General features: G+C 58.6%; 3 protein-coding genes across 3 annotated transcripts; 2 read left to right on the top strand and 1 right to left on the bottom strand.

The window, feature by feature from the left end:
- Positions 1–884: 884 nt before the first annotated feature.
- PG985_010237 (uncharacterized protein) lies at positions 885–2,060 on the top strand (the record flags this gene model as incomplete). The annotated part of the gene is made up of 1 exon (XM_066830005.1): positions 885–2,060. The coding sequence occupies one exon, from the start codon at positions 885–887 to the stop codon at positions 2,058–2,060; it is 1,176 nt and encodes a 391-aa protein (XP_066682395.1).
- Positions 2,061–2,828: 768 nt separating this feature from the next.
- On the top strand, positions 2,829–4,098 carry PG985_010236 (uncharacterized protein; the record flags this gene model as incomplete). Its single annotated transcript, XM_066830004.1, has 2 exons — positions 2,829–3,799; positions 3,933–4,098. 2 exons carry the CDS (start codon positions 2,829–2,831, stop codon positions 4,096–4,098), a joined length of 1,137 nt encoding a protein of 378 aa, XP_066682394.1.
- A 774-nt stretch (positions 4,099–4,872) lies between these two features.
- Positions 4,873–10,679, bottom strand: PG985_010235 (polyketide synthase; the record flags this gene model as incomplete). The annotated part of the gene is made up of 6 exons (XM_066830003.1): positions 4,873–6,285; positions 6,345–8,497; positions 8,576–8,696; positions 8,779–9,915; positions 9,986–10,289; positions 10,360–10,679. 6 exons carry the CDS (start codon positions 10,677–10,679, stop codon positions 4,873–4,875), a joined length of 5,448 nt encoding a protein of 1,815 aa, XP_066682393.1.
- Positions 10,680–13,245: the final 2,566 nt, after the last annotated feature.

The following is a 13,245-nucleotide window of genomic DNA, read 5'->3' as shown; positions in this document are numbered from 1 at the left end:
TATACCGTAACAGCAAGGCCATAGGGTAGACAGGGGTTCCTTATAAATACTGCATACTCAACTCCACTCAAAATTAAGGTTGCCTGACTATATTACGTAGCCGCCCAGATCCCCGCATAGTCTTATTTGCTCCTTGCTAAGCGGGTTTATATCTGTTCTAAACATCTTGAGATACCATAAGTTAAAAGCCCGCCCTTATGCAAGGAGGTCTCTTTGAATGTAGGTCCAACGGAAGGGTACTTGAAATTAGATGCCAAATGGCTATCATGGGGGGTTTTGTGTTTCTATTCTAAGTGGGCCCACTCTTTGTCGGTCTTTGTTTCTGCTGGGGCCGCGTGGTACAAATCGAAACAAACAAGAATGACTAAAAGCAAACAGAAGAAGGACAATTGCTTGCGGTCGCGGGGCACGCGGGTGTCCTCTCAATCTTCGGATAATCCATAAAGCCGTGTGTTGCTGTTTGCTGGGCTGTGTTTCTTGGGGAAATGAATCTTGATGGCGTTTCCTCCCAATCTTGATTTGAACTCCAACCAAGTAGCGCCTAGAACGTCCGAACGACCTGTCAAACGCGACCCGTGCAGCGCTAAGCGCCAAGCAGTTTTATTTAGACACTGCCAACCCGGAATTCCGGCACTACGGCAAGCGCCCATCTTGGGGCTGAGTCGCCGAAAAGCAAACAAGATCGCCCCAAAGCCCCCGCAACTGGCAAGTTGGCAACCCCCAACTTGGCAATTTGTCCACTTAAGTACGCGCGCTTGCCAAGAGCTAGGGGGAATTAATCGTTCCAGCTTCCCGTCAACCGTGGGGTTACTAGGGAAAACACGCCAGCCGCCATCTCACCCAACTTCTTGTCCTTCTGGTTCGCAAAAACCACCACGATCACAATGAGCGGCTTCAACCAGGAAATGCCCAAGGGCGGCGGCGGCAAGTCGGGCTCGCGGTTCGGCTTCCTTCGCACCAAGAAGGTTCTGGCCGTGCTGTCTCTTCTGGTCGTTATCGCCGTCGTCCTCATTGGTACGTTTTTAACTAGGCTTGAATCCGATCAAACGAGCTTACAAGCTATCCACAAAGCTCTCGGTGCCAGCAACGTTTTCGCAAGCCACCACTCCAACAACAACAATCAATCTCAATCAGCAGAAGACGGCAAAGGTTCCTCCGCCCCGCTGCCCCAAGGTTCGCAAAACAAGACTGATCCGCAAGCAACGACACCAGCCGACAAACGTCAATTCCCGGGAAGCATCGCCAATGGCACCGCACTGCGCATCATGCCCCTCGGGGCCTCCACTGTTCGCGGCGAGCACTCCCCCGGCAACACCGGTTTCCGCAAGCCCCTGCGGGATGCGCTCGTGGCCCTGAAGGTGCCCGTCAACATGGTGGGGTCCCAAAAGGTGGGCGACTTCCCCGACAACGACGTCGAGGCCTATCTGGGCGTGCGCGTCTCGCAGATCCACGAGCGCTCCAAGCCCGCCGTGCAGAAGTACAAGCCCAACGTCTTCATCATCAACGCCGGCATCAACAATGCCCTGATGAACTTCGAGATGGACTCGGCTGGGCAGGACATGGACAAGTTCATCCGGGACCTGCTGGCCACATCGCCGCGCGCGCTCGTCGTCCTCAGCACACTGACGCCCAGTCGCATCCCCCACTGCGAGCCGCTGATCCAGGACATCAACCGACAGTTTATGGACCTGTACAACCGGCTCAAGAAGGAGGGGCTGCCCATTGTCGTCGCCGACGTGCACTATGACGGCCAGGAGCCCGACGCCCTCCAGATATCCGACATCACCGACGACGGGACGCATCCCACCGGCGAGGGGTATGAGCGGATGGCACGCATCTACACCAAGGCCATCAAGCGTGCCGATGCATCGGACTTCCTGCAGGTCCCCGTGCCCATCGCTGGCGTTCCGGATAATGGGGTCTCCCCTGCGGCTACTGGGTCGTCTTCGGCGCCCAAGTTAGCGAGAGACGTTGCCGCCCATGAACATAGACGGCGGTTCCTACACATGAAGCGAGAGCTGTGCATCACGTCCAACCCAAACTTGTGGGGCAAGGTCTAAGCAGAGCTGCATTTGTTTCTCAAAAGTTCGGTTAATACACGTCTTCCCATTCTGAACCATGTAAATGCATTTTTAGTGATGGGCCGTTCGTCGAGCAGAGCTCGTTCAAGTTTACTTGGAATTCAGTAAGTACACGTAATTTTATTGTCTTTGCGAACTTTCAATCCTGTACTGGTGGTGTTGGCCCTCGATCGCTATGTTTGCCCACGGCCAGGTACGGGGTCGCTCGCACCCATATCATCCTACTCGTATGAAGGTTTGATCTCACGAGTCATTGTCAAGAGCCGCCATACCATATTGTCTTTTCGTGGAGGGAAACACCAAGTACGTTCCAAGAATAAGGTTTATATTTCGTTGTGTTGTATGCTCTAGCTGTGCGTTTCTCCTGCAGCTAGCCCAGGCCTTTGGAATTATGCAACTACTGAAGATGGCGTACTTGCAGTAGGTAATCATGCCTTACTCATGCATGCTTACGTATTTAGTAGTCGGGAATTTTGCTTAGGGGCAACCTTACAGCTTATGCATTTGCTTATGCCGTGCTTGGTGGCTGCTTTATCTTGCTTACATGCATTTACCAGCCGTGACATCTCAGGGGTCTCAAGTTACTCAACTCGCATTCACGACATGATGTATTACCGTCATTGGTTTGTCACAAGGTGGTTCAAAGGCCCCCCCCCCAATAACGACGCCGAGTATTCTCACCTCATCCAAGTCACTACCAAGACCTGCCGCCGCGTGAGATTTGCAGAAGCCAAACCGCCTGATACCATGAACGGCCACGGTGCAACAACTACCATGGCCTCCGGCACCAGCCGAGCCACCCACCTGGCGAGCGTTGTCGGCGAGAGCACCGCCAAAATCGAGGCCTATCGTCAGGAACAGGGACTCCCGCCCCTCAGCCTGGGCCCCGACGCCCCGCTCGACGTCAAGTACCCTCCCCACATCGAGCAGTGCCGCCGGTCCCTCATCGACGCCAGCCTGGAGCTGGGCGACCTGGCGACGGGCCCCGTCGAGCTGCGCCTCGTGCCCGGCTGGGCCGTCATGACCATGTTCGCCGTCACCCAGTTCATCTTCGACTTCGACATCCCCCGCCACGTGCCCCTGACGGGCGGCGACGCGGACGTCTCCTACGAGTCCCTCTCCGAGGCCGTCGGCGTCGGCCCCGCCGTCCTGCGCCAGATCCTGCGCGCGGGCATGCCCTACCACATGTTCCGCGAGCCGCGCCCCGGCCACGTCGCCCACACGGCCACGACCAAGGTCATGGCGCGGCAGCCCCTGATCAAGGACTGGACGGGCCTCTCCAACGATGTCCTGCTGCCCGGGGCGGCGGGTCTGACCGAGGCCCTGCGCAAGGCGCCCGCGGCGGACGACCCGGGCAAGACGGGGTTCATGTTCGCCAAGGGCGACGGGGAGCCGGGGATGTACATGTACCTCGAGAAGCACCCGGAGCAGGCGCGGCGGTTCGCGGGCGTCATGGGCGCGTTCCAGCAGGACGAGGCGTATGCGCCGCGGCATCTTATCGAGAGCTGGCCCGCAGACGCGCAGGGCGCCAAGGTGGTCGACTTGGGCGGGTCCACAGGCACCGTGGCTTTTGCGCTGGCCGAGGCGTTCCCGGGGCTGGAGATTGTGGTTCAGGACTTGCCCGGCGCCCTGAAGGCGGCGCGGACACGCGATGGCAAGAACGTGTCCTTCATGCCGCACGACTTTTTCGAGGAGCAGCCGGTCAGGGGCGCTGATGTGTACGTAAAGAAGGGGTCAGATTCGTTGATTTCCCAAACCTCTCCCTTTCTAATTTCCTCCCTCCCTTCCTCCCTCCCCTATCTCCCTCGACCGTTTGGATGTATGCTGATTTTTGACCTTCGGTGATAACAGGTATTTGTTTCGCTGGGTCTTGCACAACTGGCCTGATGCTCATGTGCAGCGCATCCTGCGAGCCTTGGTTCCTTCCCTGAAACCCGGTGCCAAGGTCATCATATTCGACGAGATCATGCCCCCCGCCGGCTCGATGAGTTTGAGCGTCGAGCGGAACCAACGGTAAGCTACTCGACTTAGCGTCCACACCCTCCTTCTCCTGCTTTGTTTTGCCATGCTGATCCAGGGCTCCAGAAACATCGATTTCGGCATGTTGATACTCTTCAACTCCAAGGTACGCATCAACCCCTTCTTCCCTTTGCCCGGGACGATTATTGATTCTGATCGACATCCATAATCCCAGGTTCGTGAAGTTGAGGAATGGGAACAAGTCATTAGCCAGGCAGACCAGCGTTTCAAGGTGGTTGATGTTAGATACCCGGCGGATTCCCGACTTTCACTGTTGGAGATTGTGTGGCAACCTTAGAGAAGAAAAGTTACAACCCTAAGACTGGTCTAGAACAAGATAGCGTGATTTCATGAATGCAGACTGTTACAACCGCATAATGTCCACTATTAGTTACAGAGAAGAGCCCCCCGGAGCGAACCTCAAGCCCATCAGTGGTCATTTCAACGCCAAGGGCAATACCACCGGAAGGAATGGCGGGCGTCGTGCGAGACAGGTTCAGCATGGTAACAGAAATATATTTCATAAACCCAATTCCCACCAAAAATGAAGGTCCAACTATGTACGTACCTTTGCAGGCGTAGACAGGATATCGTACATAGACTCCCATACCTCTACAATCGCCATCATCAATCGTAGCGAGTGCCTTCTTTTCCCGTCCCAAAGTCTATATCCCATACTTAGTACCCCCGCAACACAGGAAAAGAAAAGCCCAAACACAAAACTCCGGCAGTCTGCCCACATGTAACCTCCCACGCTGTTGTCGTTCGTCATCTACGAAACCAACTTCTTCAGATCCCCAATCGTCGCCACCTCGAGGTAAAACGCATCCCGAATCTCGATCCCCAAATCCTCGCGGAACTTCTGCGAGATGACGAGCGACATGAGCGAGTCGAGCCCGATGTCGCCGATCTCGCACTCGTCGGTCAGCAGGCCCATGTCGATGGCCAGCTCCTCGGCCAGGATCTCGATGGCGCGCGACGCGGCCCCGCTGTCGCCCACCACGTCCCCTACCGCGTCTTCGTCGTCGCTGTCGGTGGCCGGGGTCTTGGCGCCGGCGCCGCCCGAGTGGCCGTGCAGGGGGGTCGTGTCGCCGGGGGTGAGCAGGTTGTAGTCGAGCTGGGGCACGGCTTTGGGACTGCCGGTCTTGCTCATCGCGCCGGATCGGGGAGGGGTCATGGCGGAAGCAGGGACGGAGCGTGCTGAAGTGGTGGTCTTGGCCGCCAGTGCTGCGGCCATGGCCTTTTCCTGCAGAGAGCTGGCAGGTGGGAGTGGGCTAGGTGCCAGCGCCGCCTTCTTTGTTTTCTTGGAAGGAGCGGCGGCGGCGGCAGGAGTAGGAGCAGGAGCCGCGCCCAGCGGACGGAAGAAGCGGTTCAGCATGACGCGGGGCCACTGCCGGAACAGGATGGCCTCGACCACGCCGACGATCTCGCCGTCCTGCAGAATATAGACGTCGCCGACGTACGAGGTCAGGTTGTTGTTGCCGTACGCCTCGCTGTCGGACGCGGCCTCGGGCACCATGCGCACGTAAGCGAGGTAGCGCCCGCCCGGCGTCAGGGGCTTGGCGAAGCGCATCGACTTCCACGAGGGCGTGATGAAGAAGTTGTTGGTGTTGTCGAAGTGGGTACCTCCGTTCAGGATGAATCCCGACAACGAAACGCAGCCATCAATAAAATGCGGCGGCACCGTCCACTCGCCCTGCGTATCGGAGGGGAACACCACCTCCGCAAAGGCCTCGTCCTCGTGCAGGACCACCGACTGCATCGTGCGGTACATACTCCCATAATCGACCAGCTTGCCAAACAGCGTGTAGGCCAGCTCCGTCGTCAGCTTGTTGGCGACGCCGCGGGCCGCCATGGCCTCGAGGGCGTCGATCCGGCTCGTCACCAGGCGCGTCGTGCGGGCCCAGTCGGCCAGCCAGGCGGACGCGTCCTCGTAGTGCGCCGTGGCGTGGCAGTACCACTTCTCGTTGGCCGGGTTGAACCACCTGACCTGCACCGAGCGCTGCGCCAGGTCGGCTTCGGCGTTGACGAGGATGGGGTGCGGGGCGATGGGCTCGGCGTGCTTGACGACCGGGTCGTGGTACTCGAAGTTGGCCACGTTGATGCCCATGCCGCCGAGGTCCGCCGAGAAGGCCTTGTCTTGGATCCTCTTGGCCATCGTGAAAGCCATGTCGGCGTGAAGGAACTATCGAAGGTCAGACACATTCTAAACATGGGGGGCAATTGATTTAGTTATCAACTTACCGAAGAGGCAACGCCATAACCGTTCATGGCATGCCCTTCAATCACGTCCTTGAGCACCGGGGCGGTCATGTCGGACTCGCCCAAGACCTGCGCCGTCGCGTCGTCGTAGTTCTCCGAGTAAAGCCGATGAACACTCGAGGTGTGGAACCCACTAACAGTAGGCAGCGCCGGCTCGGGCAGGACCTGGCCCTTGGTCAGGTTCCAGTCGCCGCGGTACTGGATCCAGTAGTTCTTGTTGTTCCAGGCGTAGTTGGGCACGCGGGCGAGCCGGAGCGCCCCCTCGAACGGGCGGTGGTACTCGTTCCAGTCGATCTGGAGCCCGCCCTGCTCCCAGAGGCTGCTCAGCGTCTTGGCCAGCGAGGTCCAGTTGTCGGTGTCGCGGTGGAGGCTGGAGCACGCGAGGCGGGTCTCGGACAGTGTGCGGCCGACGAAGCCGGCGCAGACGGGGTGGTGGCCCATCTCGAGCCAGACGGTGGCCTTGGAGACCACGCCGGCCTCCCACGCCACGTGCAGCGCCCCCGCGAAGTCGACCGTCTTGCGGAGGGAGACGGGCAGGTACGACGAGTCGATGTCGGCGCCGGCCTCGAGGACGGCCGAGTCGCGCGGCGAGATGATGGGGATGCGGGGCTTGTTGTAAACGACCCCCTGCGTCTGCTGGATCAGGTCGTCGACGACGAGGTCCATCTGCGCCGTGTGGTACGCGTGCGGCACGTCGAGGCGCGTCGCCCGGAGCCCGGCCTTGGTCAGGCGCGCCGAGAGCGGCTCGAGCTGCTCGACGGGCCCGCCGATGACGGTCTCCTTGGGGCTGTTGATGCAGGCGACCTCGAAGGGGGCGCCGTCGGCTTCGCGCGTGATGTCGGCCACGGACCCGCGCACCGCCACCATGCAGTTGGTGTACGACTCGCAGTTGGCGTCCAGGATGGCGGCCCGCGTGCCCACGAGGAAGACGGTGTCGCTGTCGGACAGCACGCCCGCGACGGCCAGGGCGGCGTACTCGCCCAGGCTGTGGCCGATGACGGCGGTGGGCTTGAGGCCGAACGTCATGTACATGCGGGCCAGGGCGATCTCGACGCAGACGATGGCAAGGTGGATGGAGGAGGCCGGCACGTCCTCGCGGGCACAGGTCTTGTTGATGGCCGGCAGGAAGGAGGGGAAGCCCTGGCGACGGGCAAGACTGTCGAACTGGTCGAGCTGCGAGCGGAAGGCGGGCGCGTCGAGGTAGAGCGATGACCCGATTCCCAAGTAGAAGGTGCCCTGGCCGGCAAAGGCGAAGGCGACCGGGGGCCGCTTCACAGAGCACGGGGTCTGGGAAATAGCAGTCTCGATGTGCGGGCGGAGTTGCTTGATGGCGTCAGCGACGGATCTGACGGCGACGGATTTTCGGTACTCGAAGTGGCGTCTTCTGGCGGAGAGTGTGTAGGCAACGTCGGCAAGGGATACATTTGGTGTGCCTTCCATAAACTCGACGAGGTTCCTGATGTTCCAGCTGAGCGACTGAGCCGTCTTGGCTGAGATCGTAAGGACATGAGTCTCTCGTGTGTCCTCGCCAATCCGTGGCTTGGGGCTGTACTCTTCGATGATCATGGCCGTGTTGCCTCCGGCGGCACCAAAGTTGTTGATCATGGCCAGCCTCTTCTGCTTGCTGTCCGGGCCCCAAGCGGCACCCTCATGCGGAATAACGACTCCCATCTTGCTCAGGTCTGGAAGTGCCGGGTTTAGGCCAGTCTTCACGCCGATGTGAGGCGGGATCCTGCCGTGCTGGAAGACCAGCATTGTCTTGACGAAGGCCATAATACCGGCTGCTGCTTCTCCGTGGCCCATGTTGGACTTGACTGTGCCCACGTGCAAAGGAATCGGTCGGTGGCCATGGTTGCGGGCAGGGGCGAACACGCTGGTCACAGATCTCATCTCGGTAGGGTCACCGGCCTGCGTTCCGGTGCCGTGCATCTCTACGTAACCGACCGACAGGGGGTCGATTCCGGCGCGTCGGACAATCTGATCGTACAATAACGATTGGGCCGCATCGTGGGGGTGGGTGATCGAGACCGCTTCGGCCGAGTGAGAAGTGCCAGCTGACAAGACCACCGCAAGAATGTTGTCGTTGTCGGCTTCGGCATCCTCGAGCCTCTTTAGGACCACGCTACCAACTCCATCTGTTTGGCAATCGCATGTCAGTTCCACGTTTTGAGAAATCCCTTGCTGTTATATAGGTTGGAAAGGCGGAGGCATACCTGATCTGCAATATCCATCGGCTCCCTCGTCCCAAGTCTTACAGTTGCCCGTGGGGGAGAGGAAGTGGCCTTGGCTTAGCCCAGCAAACACATCCGAGTTTGTGAGGATGTTCATTCCTCCCTACAAGTGACAAACGCGATTATATCAGCACTCTACTCACAAGTTCAGGGACTGTTAGTAGTTTGGGGCTGGCAAAACCTACAGTAATGACCATATCCGAATCGCCACTCCACAGCGAAGAGCACGCAGCCTGAATCGCCGCCAGACTCGAAGAGCACGCCGTGTCGACACTGAAGCTGGGCCCCCAGAAGTTGAAGAAGTAGTTGATGCGCCCGGGTCCGAACGCCCGACACCCGCCGGGGATGAAGTAGGTGCCGACCTCCTGCCCCGTGTTGACCTCGCGGTAGTCGTCGCTGGCCTGGCCGTAGTAGGTGCCGACGCGCTGGCGGTGGACGACGCCGCGGCCATCCACAAACCCGGCGCTCTCGAGGGCCTCCCAGGCCGTCACCAGGGCCAGCCGCTGCATCGGGTCCGTCTGCTCGGCCTCGCGCGGCGACATGCCGAAGAACATGGCGTCGAACAGGCCCGGCTGCTCGACGAAGCAGCCGAAGGGCGTCTTGGACGTGTTGGGCTTCTTGCCCGTCGGGTCCACGTGCGTCGCCACGTCGAACCGGTCCGGCGGCACCGGCCGGTGCATGTCGTCGCCGCGCATCAGCCGCTCCCAGAACTCGTCGGGGCTGTCGGCGCCCGGGAACCGGCACGCCATGCCGACGACCGCCAACTTGGACGAGCGCGTGTCCTTGGGCGGGCTGGTCCCGAGGGGGAGGTCCAGGGCGGCCGGCATCAGAGCGAGGTCCGAGACCGCCGCGTGGGGCAGCTCGGCCCGCCAGCGCTCCACCAGGTTGTGGTTGTAGTGCGACGGCTGTATGCTGACCAGTTGCGCAGACTCGGGCATCATGTGCTTCAGCTGCCGCGACACGGTGTCGATGATCAGGTCCCACCGCACCCGCTCCGTCAGGATCTCCTGCATGATTTGCTCGAGCAGGGGCCCCGCCTCGGTCTCCCGGAACGGCTCACCGCTGACGGGCGATATCAGCGGCATGTGGAGCTCCCGCTTGGAGTCGAACTCGGGGATGACGGGCCCGACGTGCTCCGTGCCGTACACTCGGTCGGTGTGCCACATGCCCTGGATCTTCTTCATCGCCACGTTCTTGGTTTTCTTGAAGCCGTCCGACTCGGAAAACAGCGCCTTTAGCGTCTTGGGCGGTCCGCCTATGCTGACCGAGCCCCCGGCGTTGTCGACGTTGAATACCGTCGCGCCGTTTGTTGGAGGGTATCCCTAGTAAATCTGTTAGTGACTGATACATAGCCAGGTAGTTCACTACTGGGATGGCAATGTCTGCACCGACCTTCTCTTCGTTGAACTGCTGAACGTATTCGCGCGCGTCGTCCTCGTCCACCCCGTGTACGCAGTAGACCCAGGCGCCGTCGGCGTTGATCTCCTCCTTGGAGACCTCGAGCGATCGACAGACTTGGTCGACCACCAGGCCAAACCGGAACGAAACCCGGGCGATGTCTTGGGCAATGCTGGGTATCATCGAAATGCTCGGGGACAGGCCGACGGCCGCTGCCGAGAGAAGGCCGGAGCCCCGGCCGATGAGGGAGGTGTTGGCCCCCGTGAAGTTGTACTCTAACGGGTGAGCCTCATGGTAGCTTTGGCGGGATTTGGTCAGCTTTCTCTAGTATTCCCATTAATTAGATGTCTCAGGGAGGGTTGACTTACGCAATGAAGCTTCCCAACTGGAAAACAAGAACCAATACCCGCTCGATGGCTCCCCCGAGTGACGTCTTTCGTAGCTGAACGACATGATCTGTCAAGTCGAGCACGCTCTCGAAAGGGGGGATCAGTTCCCGTTGTGGCCGGCTCAGGCGGCTGCACTCGTCCTTGACTGCCAGTGTCACCGAGTGCAGAAACGACGCCAGCACCACATTGTCGCGCTCCTTGCTGAGCAGGTGCAGCTTCCGGAACAGGACCCGCTGGTCGCCCTCGGGGTCGCCCTGGGGGATTTCCCCCGAGAAGTACAAAACTTTGGCTGAAACCATCTTGGCACAATTGTTTGGTCTTCTTCTGCTATGTTGAAATGCTTATTGAAAAGCTTATTGATTACCACTGCACGCTCGACCAGGCTTTCTCGACCCGGGGCTATGGCACTTACAAGGCTGCCCCTATTTAAAAGGCCGTCCTGGCTTGATATACGCGGTAGGTGCATATTCATCTAACCGGTATCTCCCACGTCAGCGTAAGACATTACCGCGCCCTCCGGGCGGCTTACCCTCTGCTTACACCCACCCCATCTGCAGGGTGACCAGCCCGCCGCGCGCCTGTCAGAAAAGAAGGACCATACCCAAACGAGGCTCCAGGGTCCCAACGGCAGGGGTCGTTATCGCGATTGTGAACTCAGGGCCCGTCTTTTCCCAACTTTAATTCGATGTCAGTTCAGCCCCAGCCGACAACGCCCAGAAGACTCACCAGCCGCGCAGGGGGGGTTCCCGAACTCAGGGCCCGTCTATTTCGGGTCTTTGCAGCGACGGCAGGCTCCCCTTTTTTTCACATTTCCCGCCGGAGCAGGTCTTCGCGATCTCACCGTACGAGGACGGGGATTCTGCTAGTTCCGAGGGCCACGACTTCATGCAATTTGCTCATATAAGCACAAGAGAAGAAAAAAAGTTTTTCTTTCATGTGAAGCCCTCTCACGATCCGTTTCATCTTAGATGCTCGCTCTCCCTATATCGTCATTTTTGGCGATCAATAGTCCCGAGGAGAAACCGGCTTAACCCGACTCGACCGGCTATCGCTTCCGAGGCCCGGGCACGGCGGCCTATCAGCATCACGCTATGACGAGGCGAGGCGAGATCGGACGCGGACAGGTAAGTCATCGCAAAATACGACAATTACGATAAGATAAAGGACTGGTTACACAGATCGTCCTTGGCCAGCGTCAGACCGTTGCCTATATCCCTCCGGACCAATCCCCCATAAGCCCGTTGGGAAAGAAGCACGCCATCCAGCCAGCCACTGGGGTCGATACTGGGCCCAGACTTCATGTCTCGACCTTATTGATCCCTCCCCTGGGGAAGGGAGCAAAATACTATGATCCGTGCGCCGAGGAAGACGCCGCCTACGCTGCACCACACCGCTCATGCCGGTACTGTAGACGCCTCCCAACGCCAGCTGAAGCCTGCAGGCGCACGAGTATATAAGCATAAAGTCGTAAAAGGGACCAATTGGCGACGCTGACATCCGGCAGCCGTCAGCAGCAATCGTTCGACCACGACCGGTGGCGTTGGGCTGTGTCGTAGTCTCTCTTCCCATTAGTAATACGGAAATCTCTTATACCCCGTGTGCCGACGACCAGGCAGCCTACCAGCCACTGCTATTTGTCAACAAAGCCTTTCCGGGTAGGTAGGTGCGCTGCATCGTGAGAATGATAGGCCCATTTAAAAGGACCGCGGCACAACAACAGGCTGAGCTTAGGGGTGGTCAGATACGACGTCCTCCCCTACTGTGAAGGAGGTGAGCGATGCGGACGCGTTATCTCAGCTTAGTTAGAGCCAAGGCAGCGTAGAAGTGATATCGTGCCGATCGAGGCTTTTTTGAGTCCTGACTCATACTCGTTTCACTTGCGTTGACTGTACGTCGTAATTGGCTTCCTCATCGTCAGATAGCCTTGGATGGAATGTTCCATACTAGGGACCCGATTCGTGCCGAGGAGCTGGTGGTGTAGGACCTTGCATGCTGGGACGCCCTTCGTTGACGCCGGCCCCTTATCAACAACCTCTTCACCGTCAGCGTCCTAATCTCGACAAGCTGGCGACGCGGTAAGAATGCGAAATCGTATGTTTTGTCACGGTCGTTCGCAAGCTTAGTCGACCACAGCTCGGAGACCATGTCGGCGCCCGCTCGTTTTCCGAGAGTGAAGCTCTGTGAGCCTTTCTGGGTTTTCAAAAGTCCCCCCTAGCTTTATCTGTGCATATTCACATGGAGGATGGAACTCAGGAGACAGTTACTAGAACGCACACGCATCGACATGGTTCTCGCGGTCTTCCTGTGGATGATCTGGTCATTCGCCAATACAACACCAAGTGCAACAAGATTAGGACAGAAAGTGCCACCCGAGTGGTAGGCAACTGCGCATGCCGCTTTCGCTGCTTCTACGATACATTCACACTTGCTTGCCCTTATTTTACTCAGCTCTGTGCCAAGGGGTTAAGCTGCCCCTGCTCCGCAGCAACAATCCAACCTTCGGTACCAAGCCAGTCCTCAAGTGCTAGGAGCCCCAGTCCAACCTGTATGTATCGAATCCGTCTCGTCAACAATGTAAAACATGTCTCCAAAGTTGGGCGAAGTCACATGTCACACAAAAGCCCGAATTTATGTGCCAATTAATAACAGACCTTCGGTATTCTCCTTATTACATGGCCAGAACGGCACCGCAACGTTGATAGTAGCTGACGATGATATAGTTCTCTTAGACATTGTTTCAACGGGTTCATATTACTCGTGTACAGAAAAGCAAGTCCACCAAGCCCGCCACCGAAGCACCGGGGCACCAACGCCTTCAATACGAGGCATTTCCTATATTGGCCGTACAGACACAAGCGCCACTAA

The sequence above is a fragment of the Apiospora marii genome (genome assembly GCF_038362585.1).
Source record: "Apiospora marii strain CBS 49790 chromosome Unknown utg000006l_segment0_segment0, whole genome shotgun sequence".
Classification (NCBI taxonomy): domain Eukaryota; kingdom Fungi; phylum Ascomycota; class Sordariomycetes; order Amphisphaeriales; family Apiosporaceae; genus Apiospora; species Apiospora marii.
The sequence above is the reverse complement of the archived record's forward strand: the minus strand, read 5'-3'. Positions and strand labels throughout refer to the sequence as shown.